The following is an 18666-nucleotide window of genomic DNA, read 5'->3' as shown; positions in this document are numbered from 1 at the left end:
CTCTTCTCCTTTCTCTGCTTTATTTCTCTGCTTTTCACCATGTATGGATACAAGGAGATGGTTATTCACAAACCAGGAAGCAGGACCCTACAGACACCAGGTCTGTCAGTACCTTGATCTGGGACTTACGGCCTCCAGAAAGGGAGTGATAAATATTGCTTAAGCCACCTTGTCTATGTCTACTTGTCAGAGCTTCTGAATTCACCGGGCACACAGCTTTTGTACCAGGATTTGATCAACACCTCAGAGTGTCTCTAATTTCTCTTCCCAGTTTTGACTTAGGGCTGATCACACAAACTCTATTTGTACCACTATGTATGTACATCTCTACTTGGCCCACATTAACACTTCCAATCCAAGCGAAGCTGAAGCTTCCCCTGCTTTCCCCACTACAAAGCATCCCTGTTCTTGGGCCTGCCTTTGAATCTCTGCCAAGCACAGATGATGGTTGCTAGCTCCCTTGTTAGCAACCTCTGAATGATAAACAGCCTTTACTTGTTCTTGCTTGAGTGCCCGTCACTTATTTCCATGAAGGGCAACAAATCTCTTTCTTCTGTAAGTGTTGTCTGCACAGAGTAAGCCCTTTCTATGGAGAACATCATGGGAGAAGGGGGCAGCCTTACAGAGGAGAAATGGGAAGAACGCTAGTGGTGAACGGAAAGGAAGCTGTGATGAATGGCACTGTACCACTGTGGTCTCCTCCCCAAACTCAATAAGCCAAGAAAAACTCAATGGAGGGAGAGAAAAGCATGTCTTGAGCAATACTGCTCAAAAGTGTCAAGACATTCAAAATAAAGAACAGTCTAAGGAGTCATGACCATGATGCTAAATGGAATGTAGTGTCCAGAAACAACAAAATAACATCACATCAAAACTAAGAAAATCTAAATGAAATATGAACTTTATTCAATAATAATATCAGTTTATTCATTGAAACAAATATCCATAAGATTTTACTATCTCACAAGTCAGGTACAATGTTACTAACAGGGTAAACCAGGGCTGGAGTATGCAGAAACTCTTTATACTATCTTCATAATATTTCTGTAAATCTTAAAATAGCCCAAAATATGGTTTACTTCTTTACAAAAAAGAAGAAAAATAATGTGAACAGTTGTCACAAAATGTTAGCATATGTTTTAGCGGGATTATGAGCCACCTGCTATTATTATTAAACCCTACTCAACTTCCTAGCCTTGTCCGTTTGAGCAAAATCCACCAGAGTTTAAATAATTTTATTGAGCAAAATGAATACAAATTGTACCCATCAGATTCACCCTCAAATACTATTCTGTGAACTGCACTTGGCTTCCTGGTGCCACATTTACTAAGTAGCATGGGAACTCCTAGAGGAAGGCCCAGCAGAACAACTCTACCATGAACTGAAAGTTTCTCTTATCTCTTTCTTTAGTATTTGTGGTGGTTTGAATAAGAATGTTCCATCATAGACACATACATTTGAATGCTTAGTCAATAGGAAATGGCACTGTTTGAAAAGACCTAAGACCTGTGACCTTGTTGGAAAAGTGTGTAACTGGGGGTTGGTTTGAGGTTTCAGAAGCCCACACCAGGCCTCTTCTCTCTCTGTCTCCCTCTCCTCCCTCTCCTCCCTCTCCTCCCTCTCCTCCCTCTCCTCCCTCTCCTCCCTCCTCCCTCTCTCTCTCTGCTACTTTCCCAATGCCATACATACAGCCATGCTTCCCACCATGTTGATAACAGACTAAACCTCTGAAACTGTAAGCAAGCCCCTAATGCTTTCTTTTATAAGAGTTGCCTTGGTCATCAGGTCTCTTCATAGCAATAGAACAGTGACTAAGGCACCATTCCTTTTTTCTCCCTTGGAAGCTTGCATGTGAGAGGGAATCCTCAAGGAAGAGGCTTCCAGATCAGGTCCTGCTAGGTTCCTCCAAGTCATTCATCCAAAGTGTGCGATATCTTTCTCAATAGGGAAAACCCTCAAGTTCTAGGAAGCAAACAGGGGCAATGGCAATTGCCTGAATTGTTTTCAGAGTCTTCTGGACCAACAACTAAAAAAGAGATTTGTCTTGCCAAGCAAGCACTGCTTTTTTTTATAGTTCATGGATCCTAGAGGACCATTGTCGCCCATGTTGTGTAACTCCATTTAAATGGTAATAGATGTGTATATACATATTTTTAAATTAAGTTTACAAAATAATGTATTTACATATGGCTTTTTCAAATATCCTTCTCTCTCTGTCCTTACTCCCTTTCCCAGTATACTACCTACCTTCCCTCCTCCCCAGTTAAGCCATTCCCTTCCCCATGTTTGCCCCAACCCTGCTTCACAGACCCTAAGTCCTACATCCCCCCTGTAGAGCCCATCTCATCCCCATGGTCCCTTCTCACTTTCCTGGCTTCTGCAGTTACTCCAGATTATACAATAACATCTGAAGATTCACAGCTAGGATCTACAAGCAGGGGAGACCATGTGACATTTGCTTCCTGGGTCTGCGATATCTCGTGAAGTATAACATTTTCTAGTTCCATACATCTACCCACAAATTTCATGACTTCTTTGCAGCTGACTAGAATTCCATTGTGCGCATATACCAAATATTCATTATCTAGACTACGATTCCATTTCCTAGTTATTGTGAAGAGAACAGCAATGAACAAGGCAAGCCACTCTCTTTAATAAATTTCATTCTCTTATTCCCACGACAAGTTAAATATAAGCTTGAAAAGTTTAACCGAGGAAAAAGCTGTAAGCATTTTACCAGAATCCAATGCTAATTAAAATAATACTTCAGAATGATACTGCAACTACTTCAAAACAGAGCAATCCCCACAGAAAAGTCTCTAATTCCAGAGAACATACAAACCCAGACCCAAATAGTTTTTGTATAACATCTACTTCTTCACTGAGAAAATGTTATGACTCGGGCATTTTTTTTCTGTTTGTGCTATCCTAACCTGTTCAACTTTTTCAAAATAAAACAAATAAGCTTTGCTCACTGTGTAGCTAGTTTTACATCAACTTGACACACACTTCGGGTCTTTCTTTTAGAAGAGGGAATTCCAATTAAGAAAATGCTCCCAACAGATTGGCCTGTGGGCAAATGTATGGTGTATTTTCTTGATTGATGGCTGATGTGGGAGGGCCAAGAACACCATGGGCAGTGCCAATCTGGGTGAGTGGTACCAGGTCCTAAAAGAAAGCAGCCTGGGCAAGACTTGAGGGTCAAGCCAGGAAGCAGCACTCCTCTGTGGCCTCTGCATCAGCTCCTGCTTGCAGTTCCTGACTAGAGTTCCTATCCTTTCTCCAAATAAATCTTTCCCTCCCCAAGGTGCTTTAGCCAGGGTGTTTTATCACAGCAGTAAAAACAATGACAAAAACACTCCCTGAGGAGTTCCTTTGAGGTTCTTTAACTGGTCACAAGCTTGTTCAACACTAGTGAAAAACTAACACTCAAGAACTTTTACTAGACTTGGAGATGAACTTGGGGATCACAGTAAGGGCTCTTCCCAGAGCATTCATTTGATGAGTGTAAGATCAATGTCTTAAACCTGAGAGGAAAACAAGTGCTCTCTCAGACACGCATTGCCTTATGTTGCTAAAGTCTATAGTAAGTGCCTGAAACTGTGATTCCTCTGGCCTTAGCCACAGATGATAAAATCCTGAAAGCGTGTACTGGGCCTGTCAGTTTCTTATTTCAACTCACAAGGTAGTGCAGGAACCACTCAGAGGGGCAGTGAAGCTATATTTAAATGATGGACGAGAGTAATGCATGACTGCCCTGCTCCACAGTAGCATCAAAACCCTTTCATTCTTTTCTCTCCTATCCAAACAAAATCCTTTATAGATGCCTTTACGACGACAGTAAGAATATTGTGGTACAGTATCTCAGGTTCACAAAAGCCAAGTACTTAGTAAAGTAAAATGTGGATCCAAATAATCAATATATAATCCATTAACCTGATTTCTCCAAGGTTAGAGAAAATATGCAGGGTAAATGTTTCCATTATATATATTTTAACCTATTATTCTAGTGTGTAAGCCAAGTCTATGGGTACAAGTTTCTGGAATTATTATACATTATTATTATAATGTATTGGATCTAAATAGTATTTTGTAGTCTACAAAGCACATTCTCAGACTGAAGTTGTAGCACATGCCTATAACTCAGGAGGCAGAGCTCTTAAAGGAACAAGAGTTCAAGGTCAGCCTGGGCTATATTCAAGATTCTGTCTCAAAAATGAAACACCAAAGATGGCACTTTCTCATTCATTTTGGCATCTCATGTGAGATATACTCTCTCTAGTAAAAGGATCAATTTCATCTTGCTGAAAGGCAACTAACACACTCCCACAAATGTTTCTAAAATGCCTGAGGGGATGCCTAGTATAGGCTATCTTGAATATATACACACGCTATAACTTGTGGTCTTTGTCCAGCTACACATTGTGACTCCCATTGTATGCCCTGATCTAGACAGTCACTGAGCTGTTCTGCTCCAATTCCTCAGGCATGTTTACAGCATACAGGCTCCCTCCTCTCATTTACTGATTCCTATTGGGTTTCTCCAGTGATTTCTCCTCTGGGACCTTGTGTTCTCCACACACTGGAATGCTTTTCCCTTCCTTATCTCTGAACCTTTGACCAGTCACCTGCAGGGGAATTCTCTAAGTTTCAGTTGTGACACAAATAATAAGCCCAGTGTTGAGTACTGCGTATTAGCAATGCCCTTGTGAACTAGGGAAAAGAACATTGGGTGGTGAGGTGAAACAAGAAAAGATGCAGAGTGCCATCAGTCTTGGAAAGTCTTAAAGATGCCTAAGCTAAGTCCCACAGCTTTCTATGTGTTGTCACTGGACAACAGCCATACAATGAAAGAACAAAGATTAAAGAGTTACAATCCTTGCACTAAGGATGTGTTGTCTTCCAAAAGTACTACCAAAAAAAATCTATATTAAGGGAAGCACCAAACGCCATCACTTCTATTTTCCTGTATCATGTGGTCAACACCACTAAAGGGACCAAATGAAAGATTACAAAAGCAAAATGGACATAAAGCCAATAAGCTTGGGCGTAAATCTGAAGATGATCAAGGTGGTCACACCTTTGTTTTGTCCTGGAACTAAAAAAAAGATAAACACATTGAACAAGGTTCACTTTGTCACACTTGCAGATGGTTCTAAATTTTGGGTTCTCCAGGAACCACTGGGAGTGGGGAAATGGCCTGAACAATAGACATAATGATGCCCTGGAAACTCTCAATGAAATGGTTAGATGTTAGAAGGGTAGCCAAGGTATCACCAATTATCATACACTTCATCTTGGATCTGTTGAGTCAGATGAATAGAAAAGCTCTGTCCACGGTGTGTATTTGCAACAACAGAGGTGTGATGCACATTAACAAGGACCAGACCTGAAAGTACCACAAGTCAGGAAGCAGGCATTATCATATTATGGACCTTGAATGGGATGCAGGTCATAAGCTACTGTCCTTGAACATATGATTGGATATGTCATTCTGTAAATATGTTTCTCTTATTGGTTATGAATAAAGCACTGTTGGCCAATAGGAAAGCAAGATAGGTGGGACTAGGAGACAAGGAGGAGAGAGGAAGTAGTAGGGAGAGATTCAAGATGGAGGATGGAGAGAGCAGAAGGCCGGCCCCTCTCTCTGGTAAGATGAGACCACGTGGAAATACTTAAATTAATAGAAATGAGTTAATATTTAAGACAGAGCTAGCCGATAAGAAACTAGTACCTGGCCAACAGCTTTATATCTAATACAGCATCTGTGTGTGTTATTTGGGGCTGCTGCGCCTGGGGACCAGACCAGCAGGGAAAACATACTCATAACAGACATGGGTTCTCAAAAATGTTACAGCGCTACAAATGTCAGCAGTGGTTTCATGAGGCTTATATGCAATGCCTTTGAAAGCTAGTGCTGAGAGGTAGGTTTTATACATTTATTTGCCCTGTCTGCAGTTCTGGGTTAGAATATGTCAAATGTCTACCATCACAGTGGCTAGATAGAGTACATACATGCCTTTACAACTTATGTTATTTACAAGAAATACTTTGATTCTAAAATTGAACTTATGGAATATATTAATGAAAACAGATATATACTGCAGTTTGGAGATGCGGCACACATACCCAAAACTTAAAACCATGAGCATGTTCAGAAATATTAAATGATTACAAGACCATGCTTGTGTCTAGGAATCTGTATCTGACTCCAAGAAAGTAAGCCAGGGGATAGACAGAGCAAAAGTCTATAGATCTTCATCTGAGCCACCTATGGACAGGTCATCAGATATAGAGACTTCTGTGCTGGGTTACCTTGTTCTGTAGGAAGAACTGAGAGAGCCATGAATTTATCTGATTCTGTGGATGTGGATTTCCTGGGTACTTCCAGTACAAAAGAAACTATCTCATCCAGCATTTCTGAGCATTACCCATTATCTGTCACTAGAAGAACTGGCACAGGAAGACCTTGGCCACCACAGCACCACATCTATAGAGATGAACAGGTCACCTCCAAGATGGGTACTGCATACCAGAGCTCAAAAATTGTAAAAGACAAATAAGATTATTAGTTCAGAAGAACTCAAGCCAGACATCCCAAATCACTAGGTAGAACGGCCAGACAGCTCACAACTCACTACTACTTCTTTTAGTGCTAAAGACAGAATAGCACACTGAGCAAAACATCCTAAGTTTTGTTTGGTTCTTCAAGTAACACTTTATGGGGTGGTGTAGGACTTCATGGAATGGGAAGAAGCTACTGCATCCTGACTGCCAGACTGAACAGTTCAAAACCCCACCCCCAAAAGAAAGGCTTTTACATAAAAAAAAAAAAAAAAAAAAAAGACTCAATAGAAGATGATACTAGCCTTAGCATGCAAGTACTTGTCAATATTTTGATTTTGTTGTAAAAGAGTCTCTTTTTAAAATAAAATCAGAAGAAACCTTCACCCAGTTCTCATCCTCACCCATTAACTAAGCTGCTTTTCCATTAAAAAGCACTTTCAAATGTGTTCCTTTTATTTTGAACTATCTTTATTCTACACATACACAGAAATACCAGCTGCATTAAAGGACATAAAGTCATTTCTACAAACCACTCCCTGAAGTGTATCAGTAATAAAAACAGGCAATGTCTGACTCATATAAGAACTCGATAAAAGCTAATAATGCCTCATCTCTTCCTAGCTGCAGTGAGTAGATTGCTCCCAAAGCTGTCATTTGGATGTAACTGCTCTGTAGAGTTCCTGTTCACAGGAAGCATAGTATGTCTGAAGTCACGGGTGAGCAAGACAGCGTATTAGATGACACATAAAACAAGCTCAGCTATTTGGAGGAAAATACTGACATGAGATGTTTGTGTCCAAATAATAAATGACAGGAAAAACACAGCTTCAGAGTTCACAAGCAACTATGTATCCAAATGAATGAACAAACTAAAGAGTAGGTTAATCATTAATTGACACAGGTCAGAGTGAATGAAATGGACTAGTAAAAGGGTATGCAAAGCATGGTGGGTAATAATCTGTACTGTGCTGTGCTCAGTGTTCTGTGCTAACTGCTATTCCACTTACACTGCAAAGCAAACCTAAAAAGGAGAGGTCACTGCCCCCTTCTATAAAAAGGAATCTTATGAAGTAATTTTTCCAGTTTCCCTAACACTTCAGAAAATAGAATTTCAACTTAAATCTTCTTTTTTAACACTTTATTTACTATGTATATAACATTCTGCCTCCATATATATCTGCACACCAGAAAAAGTCACCAGATCTCATTATGGATGGCTGTGAGCCATCCTGTGGTTGCTGGGAATTGAACTCGGGTTTATAGCAAACAGTGCTCTTAATCTCTGAGCCACCTCTCCAGCCCAATTTTTCCTTTTCTAAATACAACACCCCTTTCATTTCATCACAGCTGATATTTATTTTACCTAACACACACACACACACACACACACACACACACACACACAACACACACACTATTTTGCATAGAAAGGAATGCTAGAGTAGAACTGTTAAGGAAACAAATTTCTATAATGCCAAAACTACTTTTCCTCATGCTCCTAGTGTTTTAGAAATGGTTCCTAAAGTTAGAAATGGGGGACAAGAAAATATATAACATTCAGTGAAATATTCTAATCCCCTCACATAGTATTTCTGAGTGGTGGTTAAGCTTCACTAAGCCTGCACTATCATCCTGAAAATTTCCCAAACACACCTTCCCCTACTCTCTATCCTCCACACAAACAAGACAACTTACCCAACTTACCCAAGTTGGTAGCGCCCTAAAGTACATTCTGATGGTAGAAGGTACTTTACTTTGCTAATGCCTGTGGTTGACATACCTGGCTATGTTGGCCAATCAGCTCCTAAGTTATCAATTACTGATGCTTAATTCATTACATTTAACTTACGGAAAAGACTGGAATAGCCTTCCTTAAGTTCTACACCTAAACAATGGATCAAATAAAATAATATTTTAGAAAACCTGTAAACAAGAAGAGACAAACAAGGCCCCTGCCTTCAAAGGTACAGCCATGTGGGAGAGGTGGGAAGAGGGGAAACAATGTGACCATTTAATAAGTAAGAATCATGTCCAAGTGCATTAAGTGTTGTGCAAAAAAAAAAAAAAAAAAAAAAAACCAATGTGTCGAGGTAACAGTGACAGACTTAACATTCACATTTCAGACAAGGTCATCAGGGAGAGAATGTTGGAAGAGTGAGACTTAGGCAGAAATGTAAATGGTAAGGAGACTACCAAACAAACAAACATCAAATGAAAGGGCTGCAAAGACAGCTCGGCAGTTAAGGGCACTGGCTGCTCCTCCAGAGGACCGGGTCCACCTCCTGGCATCCCCAAGGCAGCTAGCTCACCATGGACTACCTCAGTTCCAAAGGATCGAATGCCCTCTTCTGACCTCCACAGGCAGCCAGCACTCAAGAAGCACACCGACATAAATGTATGCAGAAAAACATTCGTACACATGCAGTACGCGTGTTGACTTGTGTTCTGTCAACTTGACACAAGCTACAGTCATATGGAAAGTGGAAACTCAGTTGAGAATGTTGGCCTTTGAGCATATTACTGAATGATAACTGATGTGGATGGACCCAGCTCACTGTGAGCACTGAACAGGGTCCTCAGTGGTATCAGACAGCTGAGCAAGCCAGTAAGCAGCACTTTCCCGCATCAGTTCCTGCCTCCAGGCTCCTGTCCTGAATTCCTATACTGACTTCCCTTAGTAATGGACTCTTATCTAAAAGTATAAGATAAACAAACTCCTCCCCAGCTGCTTTTGGCTGTGGTATTTTATCACAGCAATAGAAACCCAAGGCAATAAGTACTTCAAATTTTTTAATTTTAAGGGAAAAAAAATCAAGTTGAAAAGTATTCTGGGTAGAAGAGAAAACAAGAGCAAAAAGCCACAAGTTGACCATATTTAAGATTAGGAAAATAATACAGCTGTGTCAGAGGTAAAGAACATCCGAGAGCTTAGAAGGAACCTTGGAAAACATAGCTTTTTCATTGACATATGTAGACACCAGGAACTTGAGAAAGGGCCATCAATTCTAGAGGAATATTTCCCAAAGTAAAGGAAATGAGGGTATTTGAGGTGTGTGCTAAACTCATAGCTGACATGAATTAGAAAGCTGTGTTTTCATCTATCAGCGAATTAGATTTGTAACACGCATCAAAAAATTCAAGTTTTGGGGTTTTTTTTTTAACGAGACAGGGTTTCTCTGTGTAATTTGTAGATCATGCTAACTCACAAAGGTCCTACTGTCCCCTCCTCCCAAGTGCTGGGATTAAAGGCGTGTGCCACCACCACCCAGCTAAAAAATTCAAGTTTCTGCAGCAGCCTCTGCCCTCAACTTAATGCTAAAATCTTAAGAGGGGCAAGTATGGAGGAACTGACCCATAGTCGCGCCCTAATCCCACCTCACTGCACATACACTAGTGAATGAGACAGTGAACATAAGGACCTATGATGTGCAGAAGAAGGCAAATAGCAAGTCCAGAGGAAATGGAGAAGCATGTATGTGTATAGAAAGACACTTATGCACAAACACTGATATACAGAGAAGACATACCACACTTCATATGAGGTAAAAATGTTACACACCTCCCAGATAATGTACTGTAAGAGTTAGAGGGGAATGTCCTTCAGTTGAAGAGATCTTAAGGTAGCATACAAACTTGTCGTTAATGGATGAGTGGGATTTACAATTAGAGGAATGATTTTAAACAAAGCAAAGGCAAAAGACGTATATGAACTGCAATTAAGCCCTCTAGAAAACAAACCTGGGGTATCAATTAATTTTAGAGCAACCATCTCCAACTTGGAGAAAAACAACAATAGTAATTAATATGATTAAAAAACTATGACTTGTATATCTGTACTCATCATCATAATATAAAAACATTTTATAATGTAAATAATTTTAAGGTCAGGTCAGGCTACTGAATCACATCTTTGTTTTCCAAACAGAGTGAAAAGGAATTTCAAAGATCTTTTAAATTTGCATTTTGATAAACTGAATTGGAAAATCACTTTATCTGATCAATTCAAATGATGACTAAAGTGCATATTGTTTTAAAGCTATCTTGTGCAAGGTGTTTAAAATGCAGTATCCAAAACCTTGAAGCTTAGGGTAGATGAGACAGTGTTATTATTAGCACAATATGAAGTAAATTATGTTTCTTTTTCTTTCTTTTCTTTTTTAATTTGACAAATCTATTGTTTCTTTCAAATAATACCTATAATACTATTCTAGTCTGAAATAAATTTTCTGTTTTTCTGGAAAACTTAATTCACTTGAAAAGCAAAAAGTAATATATCTTGTGATGTTTTTTATAATCGTATTCATCCTATTTTCAGTAAATCATAAAAACTACTTAGACTCTCCATCTAACATCATACTTGAGGTCAAAGCTAAGCAGTATTACCTCTATGGTTATATTCTTCCCTGTCATTTTTTAAATTCATTTTCCATTACAAGATTTCGTTGCCCCTTGTGACATGTTCTCGGCAAGGTCTGTATTTATCATCAGAACCCTGAGGAATTCTACGAACTGTTTCCATACTCTTAATGGCACTACTCCAGTGCCGTGATGATTGAGCCCAAATGGTCAAAGTGGAAAATGGTGGTGGTTTAAAGAAAATGGCCCCCAGAGGCTCAAAGGAAGTGGCCCTATTGGGAGATGCAGCCTTGTTGGAGTAGGCACAACCTAGTTGGAGGAAGTGTGTCACTGGGTGTGGGCTTTGAGGTCTCAGATGCTCAAGCCAGGCCAGTGGCTCTCACAGTGTCTCTTGCCTGCAGATCCAGATGTAGAATTCTCAGTTACCTCTCCAGCACGACAGACCCCACACTTCCTCCCACAATGATAATGAACTAAATTTCCGAATAGTAAGCCAGGTCTGATTAAATGTTTTCCTTTGTAAGAGTTGCCTTGGTCATGGTGTCTCGTCAAAGTAATAGGAACTCTAATAAATAATAAACAATATAAAGAAACTTGCTATACTTTGAGAAGAACCATATAATGACTTCTATGTGGAAAGCTACAGGTGATAACAGAGAATGTTTTTAATTATAGTTGCTCATAGAGGTCCTTCTCTTTTATTGTTTTAAATTCCACATGATATCTTGGTTTTCTAAACCTTCCCTGTTTGTGCGTTCTGCTTGGAAGGTCCACTCCCCTGTATTTCCAGCTCATAATCAAAATTCTCTTCACTCTCAGAGGCTCAGCTCAGGGAAAATTCCTATTTAACTTGCTCTGCTCCACTTTACATTATGGGAAAGTGCACTTATGTTATAAATGCCTTATTTAGCCTGACATTTACACACTTGTACATCTTCCTCACCTCATTACCTATGTCACAGGGTCCCATGCAAAGGCAGCAATGAAGAAATTAACTGTACACACATAATTATGTATGCAACACAATTGCATATGTAAATCAATATATAAATATATAAAGCACATTTACCACAATCTAGTGAGGTTATAATTAAAGTTGTCATATGCAATCAAGATATTGGGGAGACTGCCAGAAAAAACAGGTAGCCCCCCCCAGACCTTCTCCACCCTCTCTGTTCCCCTAGACCCAATCCCTCAGTCGTCTCCCGCCGCCCCCCTCCCCCACCACTTCCTCCACCCCTGGTGCTGCAATAGATCACCACTGAGGCCTTCCTTCCCAGCCTGCCCAGGTCTCCTATGGATCCCACCAATCATCCCCTCCTGACCTCCCTCCATTTGACCCAGTAACCCCAGTAGGCATTCCCTGGGAACACATCAGCCAAGCAGGTGAGTAAAAGAGGCAACATACAACCATTACACTCTGAAAATCCAGAGCAGAAACAGAAACCAAGGAACAAAACACCAACCCAACAAAGACAAACCCAGAAATCAGCAGACCTATAATTATCCCAAACCCAGGTGCCTAGACACCAGCATAAGAACACAATCAGTAACACCGAGGGCAATATGTCACCACCGCAGCCCAGCTATCCTATGACAGTAAGACCTGAACATTCCAACACAGTGGCAGCACAAGAAAACTTCATCAAAAATAATACATGAAGATGATGGGGGTTCTTAAAGAGGAAATGAATAAATCCCTTAAAGAAATCCAGGAAGACACAAATAATTGGAGGAAATGAATAAGTCCTTTACAGAAAGCCAAGAAAAATGAACAAACACCTGAAGAAAATGAATAAAGCTGTTAAAGACCTGAAAATGGTAATAGGAGCAATAAATAAAACATAAAATGGGGGAATCCTGGAAGTGTAAATTTTAGGAATTTGAACAGGAAGTACAATACAAGTTTCACTAACAGAATGCAAGAGTTGCAAGAAAGAATCTCAGGCATAGAAGAAATGGACATATCAGTTAAATCTAAAAAAACCCTGATACAAAAAATCCAGGAAATGCGAGATATTATGAAAGGAACAAACCTAAAAATAATAAGATTAGAGGAACAAGAAGCTTAAAGGCCCAGAAAATATTCTCAACAAGATCATAGGAGAGTTTCCTAATTTAAAGAAGGAGATGCATATAAAGGTATAAAAAGCATGCAGAAGAGCAAATAGATTGCACCAGAAAAGAAATACCCCTCACCACATAATAATCAAAGCACTAAACATACAGAAAAAAGAAAGAATATTAAAAGCCACAAGGGAAAAAGATCGAGTAACATATAAAGAATTACACCTGACTTCTCTAAAAGCAAGAAGGGTCTGGACAGATGCACTGCTGAGTCTAAGAGACCCTGAATGCCAGCCCACACAACTATACCCAGATGGAGAAAATAAGATATTCCACAATAAAGTCAAATTTCAGCCAAACCCAGCCATATAGAAGGTACTAGAAGAAAAACTCCAACCCAAGGAGTCTGTGTGGAAAACACAGACAATAAATAATCTCATACCCAAAGAAGGGAAACACATACATATATACATACATACATACATACATACATACACACACACACACACACACACACACAGAGAGAGAGAGAGAGAGAGAGAGAGAGAGGAGAGACTACAACCACCACCAACAACAAAATAACAAGAATTAACCATCATTGGTCAATGGATTCACTCCCCCAATAAAAAGACACTGGCTATCAGAATGGGTATGAAAACAGGATCCATCCTTCTGCTGCATACAAAAAACACACCTTAACATTAAGGATAGGCATTACCTCAGAATAAAAGGTTGGAAAAAGATATTCCAAGCAATAGTCTTCTTGTGGGAGCAGGGGTTTCTCTGACTCTTTTGCCAGCTTTTGGGACCCTGTTCCTCATACCGGGCTGCATTGTCCAGCCTTAATGTGAAGGGATGTGCTTAGTCTTATTGTAACTTGATATGCCATGTTTTGTTGATATCCATGGCAGACCTGCTCTTTTCTGAATAGAAAGGGAGGAGGAGTGGATAGGGTGGGCAGAGGGAAGGTTGGGGGGATGGGGGCTGGGAGGAGTGGGAAGGGAAGGGGAAGAAAGGAATTGAAGAAGATATCAGAAGATGGAAAGATCTCCCATTCTGATAGATTGGTTGGATTAATACAGTAAAAATGGCCATTTTATCACAAGCAATACACAAATTCAATGCAACCCCCATCAAAATTCCAACATAATTATTTACAGACCTTGAAAGTACAATTCTCAACTTCATATGGAAAAACAAAAACAAAAAAAAAAAAAAAAAAACAAAAAAAAAAAAAAAACCCAGGTTAGCTAAAACAATCCTAAACAATAAAAGAAATACTGGTGGTTTCACCATTCCCGATTTCAAGTTATACCACAGAGCTGTAATAAAAAACTGCATGGCATAAAAACAGACATGTTGATCAATGGAATTGAATACCCTGACATAAATTCTCATACCTACAGACATCTGACTTTTTATAAAGAAGCCAGAATTATACAATTGAAGAAAGAAAGCATCTTCAACAAACATTGCTGGTCAAACTGGATGTCAGCATGGAGAAGAATGCCAACAGGTCCATATTTATCACACAAAACTCAAGTGCAAGTGGATGACAGATCTCAACATAAAATCATACACACAAAACCTAATAGACCAGAAAATAAGGAGCAGTCTTGAACACTGGCACAGGAGACAACTTTCTGAACAGAACACCAATAGTGCAGGCACTAAGATCAACAATTAATAAATGGGACCTCATGGAACTGAAAAGCTTTCGTAAGGTAAAGGACACCATTTATCGGACAAAGAGGCGGAATGGGCAAAGATTTTTGCCAACCCCACATCTGATAGAAGGTTAATATCAAAAATATAGCAATAAACTAAATATACAATTTAAAAATGGAGTACAGGTCTAAACAGAGAATTCTCAATAAAGGAATGAATCTTAAAAGGCTGAAAGACATTTAAGGAATTGTTCAACATCCTTAGCCATTAAGGAAATGCAAATCAAAAGGACTCTGAGATCCCATCTTAACACCTGTCAGAATGGCTAAGATCAAGATCACAAGTGACAGCTCATGCTGGAGAGGATATGGAACAAGGCAAACATCCCTCCATTGCTGGTGGGAGTGCAAACTTGTCCAACCACTTTGAAAATTAATACAGCAGCTCCTCAGAAAATTGGGTGTCAATTACAAATGGGCTGAGTATCGGTTGTAGCTTTTACCTTTTTTTATTATTATTTTGGGAGGTAGGGGCAACTGTAAGCAGTGAAAGCAAAAGTGTGTCTGACTCATTTGCCTGCTCTTGGGACTCTTTTCCTCCTATTGGGTCTCCTTAGCCAGCCTCCATATGAGGGCTTTTGCCTTATTGTATTTTGTTCTATCGTATCTGATTGTTGTCCCTTGGAGCCTTGCTCTTTTCTGATGGGAGATGGAGGAGGAGTGGGTCTAGAGGAGAAGAGAGCCTGGGGGAAGCTAGAAGGAGTAGAGGGAGGAGAAACTGTGCTCAGGGTGTACTGTGTGAGAAAAGAATCTATTTTCAACTAAAAAAAAGATATTGAGGAGAGCATGCCACATATCTGCATTTACATCAGAGTCCACTCCCTATAGCTGCAGAGAAAGAACTGGAACATGGAATCTGTGCCTTCTAGTTGCCTCCTAGCTCTGCTTACTTCAGTGCTGTGGAGGCTTACACCACCTGCAGCAACTCTAAAAAGCAACTCCAGACCCAGCAGCCTTTGCGCTTCATCACAGGAGGAACAAGCATCATGGGGCTAAAGAAGAACAAAATGAATTGGGTGAGGCTGAGCATGGTGGCCCACACCTTAAATCCCAGCACTTGGGATGGAGAGACAGGGCTACATCAAGATATCCTGTATGAAACAGCAAAAAGAAAGAGGGAAAGGAAGAGGAAGAGATGGAGAAGGAGGAATGGGGTTGGAATAGACCCCATTTAAAGAGCTCCACAAAAGGACCAGCTGGACCACAGGAGGGCAGTTACTGGGAGGTGTGCAAGCAAGCCAGCAAATTCTTTCATTATAGAAAGTTGTTTCCATGGGGAAGAGAAATTGGCAGGGAAAGGAGGAAAATAAGTTGACAGGACTCTTCTGGCAGACTTCCTACAAGAAGTTCTCACTTTTACTTAAAAGGGAAGAAAAATGCCATCCAATGTCTGCCACTGCCTTTTGAAAAACCTAATCTTAGCTGTGGTGGCTCACTGCCATTGTTGCATGTCTCAAGACCAGTGCTAAAGCCTTCCCTCGTCTACTATATTCTCACAGAAATAGCAGAGAGCTGAATATTCTCTGTGTGCTTAACCTTTTGTCTCCCTTTATGACAAGGACATGCATAAAACCCCAGGACAAACTGAGGTCCTGTATCACAGAAGAAAGAGGCTCCACACTCCACACAGTATCTAGAAAGGCATAAACCAGACAGCAATTTAGTCATGAGTCTCTATTAGAAATGTTCCTATGCAAACTAAGCATCTGTGAGAAATGCCAGGTCTAGTGTTGCTTAGGTATGGGACGAAATTCCAATTACCTTCCTGAAAAACCTTCTTAGTAGGTATCTTGCTTCCTGCCTGTTCTATATAGAGTGGTAGTATGTGGGTCTCTGTGCACACTGCACACGCTAACATATCTGTATGGATGACTACTTAACCTATTTTAAGCAAATGTGGTGCATAGATATTTGCTCTAAAATAAACACCAATGTATATTATGTATAATGTTCAAGTTTTAAAAAATTTCTGGCAGGAAAAAAATTGGGGTGTATTTCCCACATAAATAGGTGATAAACATATTTAAACATGTTTAAAGAATAGGCCTCTGAGACTAGACTTTAGTCTCTAGTCAATAGATCATAAGGAAAATACTCTACCCTAAAGCAGTGCTTCCCAACCTTCCTAATGCTGCAATCCTTTAATTCCTCATGCTGGGGTGATTCCCCATTCATAAAAGTATTTCGTTGCTACTTCCTAACTGTAATTTTGCTACTGTTATGATCCGATATGCAGGACTCACGGGTTGAGAACCGCTGCTCTGATAAAGCAAGGTGAGCAATAATGTGACAAGCAGTCAAGCTAACAGATAAAAAGCCAAAAGAACAAGACATTTGTAATAACCAGAGCCGAAAAAGCGGAGCATCTGGTATTGAAGAGCGACATGATTCTGTCTGGCTCTCAGGGAGATCATCCAAAGGATACTATGAAACAAACATAGCAACACAATCACATTTAAGGACATTTATGACGTTAAAAGGTTATGTCCAAACAAAATGAGTACTTTCTGACAACGCATCTAAAAGGGTCTACCACCCACACCTGTCCCCACCCACAGTCAGGGTCATAGGACTTGCATTTCCAACCTTGTCCTCCCAGAGTAAGTAAACTGAAGACACATGCGTGAATGTGTACCTATTTCTCTAAATAAGTCAAAACTATAAAGACTTCCCAGAGCAGTGTGAGGGGGAAAGGGTACCTAGCTACCTTGGACCCACAATAATTTGCAGACCTGAAGGGGCTGTAAGCGTTCCTTCAAAGTACTTTTTGTTTCTAAATCGCCTCTGGGGGTGTTGTCAGCCCGAGTTTGCCCTGTCTCTTTTATTTAACAACTGGGTCTGCACATTCACAGAGACCCTAACCGCCACACGCACGGCACGCACACTGGTTTAGCCGCACCGCGCTTTGGAGCGAGCTCAGCACCGAACGCGGGGCCGTCCGAATTCCCAGACCCCCGCGCGCCCGCGCGTCCCCTGGACATTCCGTTGGGTGACCCGACCGACACGTCACCCAGGCTCCTAGAAGGACCTGCAGGACGTCGCCTCCGGGTCCACCTCACAGCGACACCCTGCGGGCCAAGGCTGCACTCGCGAGCCGCGCAGCGCGCGCCCACAGCCCGGGCCACGCGTGGGGCCCCTGGGCGGCGCAGCCGGGAGCGGGACGCGCCGGTGGCGGCAGCTCGGACGCTCGAGCCCCGGGCGGGGAGTGGAGGGGGGGGGTTCGGGGCGGGGATCGGGAGCTCCGGGCGCTCGGCGGGGACAGCCAGGGGCGGCCCCGACAGTCCCGCGCGTGGGGTCGCCGCGCGCCGCCCGCCTGCGGGCACCGAGGGCCCCGCCGAGGCCGCGGGGTTCGGGCGGCCACCGGAGGCAGCGCGTCCCCGAGAGCGCGCGTCCCCGCCGGCCGCGACCCCGCGCGGCGAGCGACTTGCACTTAACTTTCCGGGGCGGGGGAGGGGCGGCCGCCGCGCCGCGCCGCGCCGCGCCGGGCCTGACCTGTGCTCAGGTTGTCGTTGATCCTCAGGGGCACCCTCAGGATGTAGACCAGGAAGAGCACGATGAAGAACCACACGGTCCACAGATAGGTCCACGACCACACGATGCAGGACTTGAGCTGCTCCAGGAAGCCCGCCGCCGCCTCGGCCATCTTTCCGGCGCTGCTGCGGCCCGCCGCGGCGCTCGCTGGCTGCCGGGATGATTCACCGGCCCCAGGCACCGCTCGAGCCGCCGCCGCCGCCGCCACCGGAGCCCCCCGAGCCCGCTCGCGCCCCCGAGCCCGCTCGCGCCCCCGCCCGCCCGCCGGGATGCGGCGGGAAAGCGCGCGGCCTGCGCTCCGAGCCCCCGCCGGTGGCCTTCGTGGAGCGGTCACGTGGGCCCGGTCCCTGCACACTCCCGGGCCATTTCTACTTCTTATACTAGTATTTTGGGAGGACAGCCCGGGCGCCGCCGAGG

General features: G+C 42.1%; 1 protein-coding gene across 3 annotated transcripts in view; it reads right to left on the bottom strand.

Moving 5' to 3' along the window:
- The window catches only part of St7 (suppression of tumorigenicity 7), a 228886-nt gene extending 210437 nt beyond the window's left edge, over nt 1-18449 (bottom strand). For all 3 annotated transcript variants that reach the window (XM_051175717.1, XM_051175718.1, XM_051175722.1), the window contains exon 1: nt 18211-18449. In XM_051175717.1, the coding sequence (XP_051031674.1) occupies nt 18211-18361 (151 nt within the window). In that variant the 5' untranslated portion in view covers nt 18362-18449. The remainder of the gene's footprint in view (nt 1-18210) is intronic.
- Between the last annotated feature and the right edge of the window lie 217 nt (nt 18450-18666).

Source organism: Phodopus roborovskii, unplaced genomic scaffold (genome assembly GCF_943737965.1).
Source record: "Phodopus roborovskii unplaced genomic scaffold, PHOROB, whole genome shotgun sequence".
In the NCBI taxonomy this organism is placed as follows: domain Eukaryota; kingdom Metazoa; phylum Chordata; class Mammalia; order Rodentia; family Cricetidae; genus Phodopus; species Phodopus roborovskii.
The sequence above is the reverse complement of the archived record's forward strand: the minus strand, read 5'-3'. Positions and strand labels throughout refer to the sequence as shown.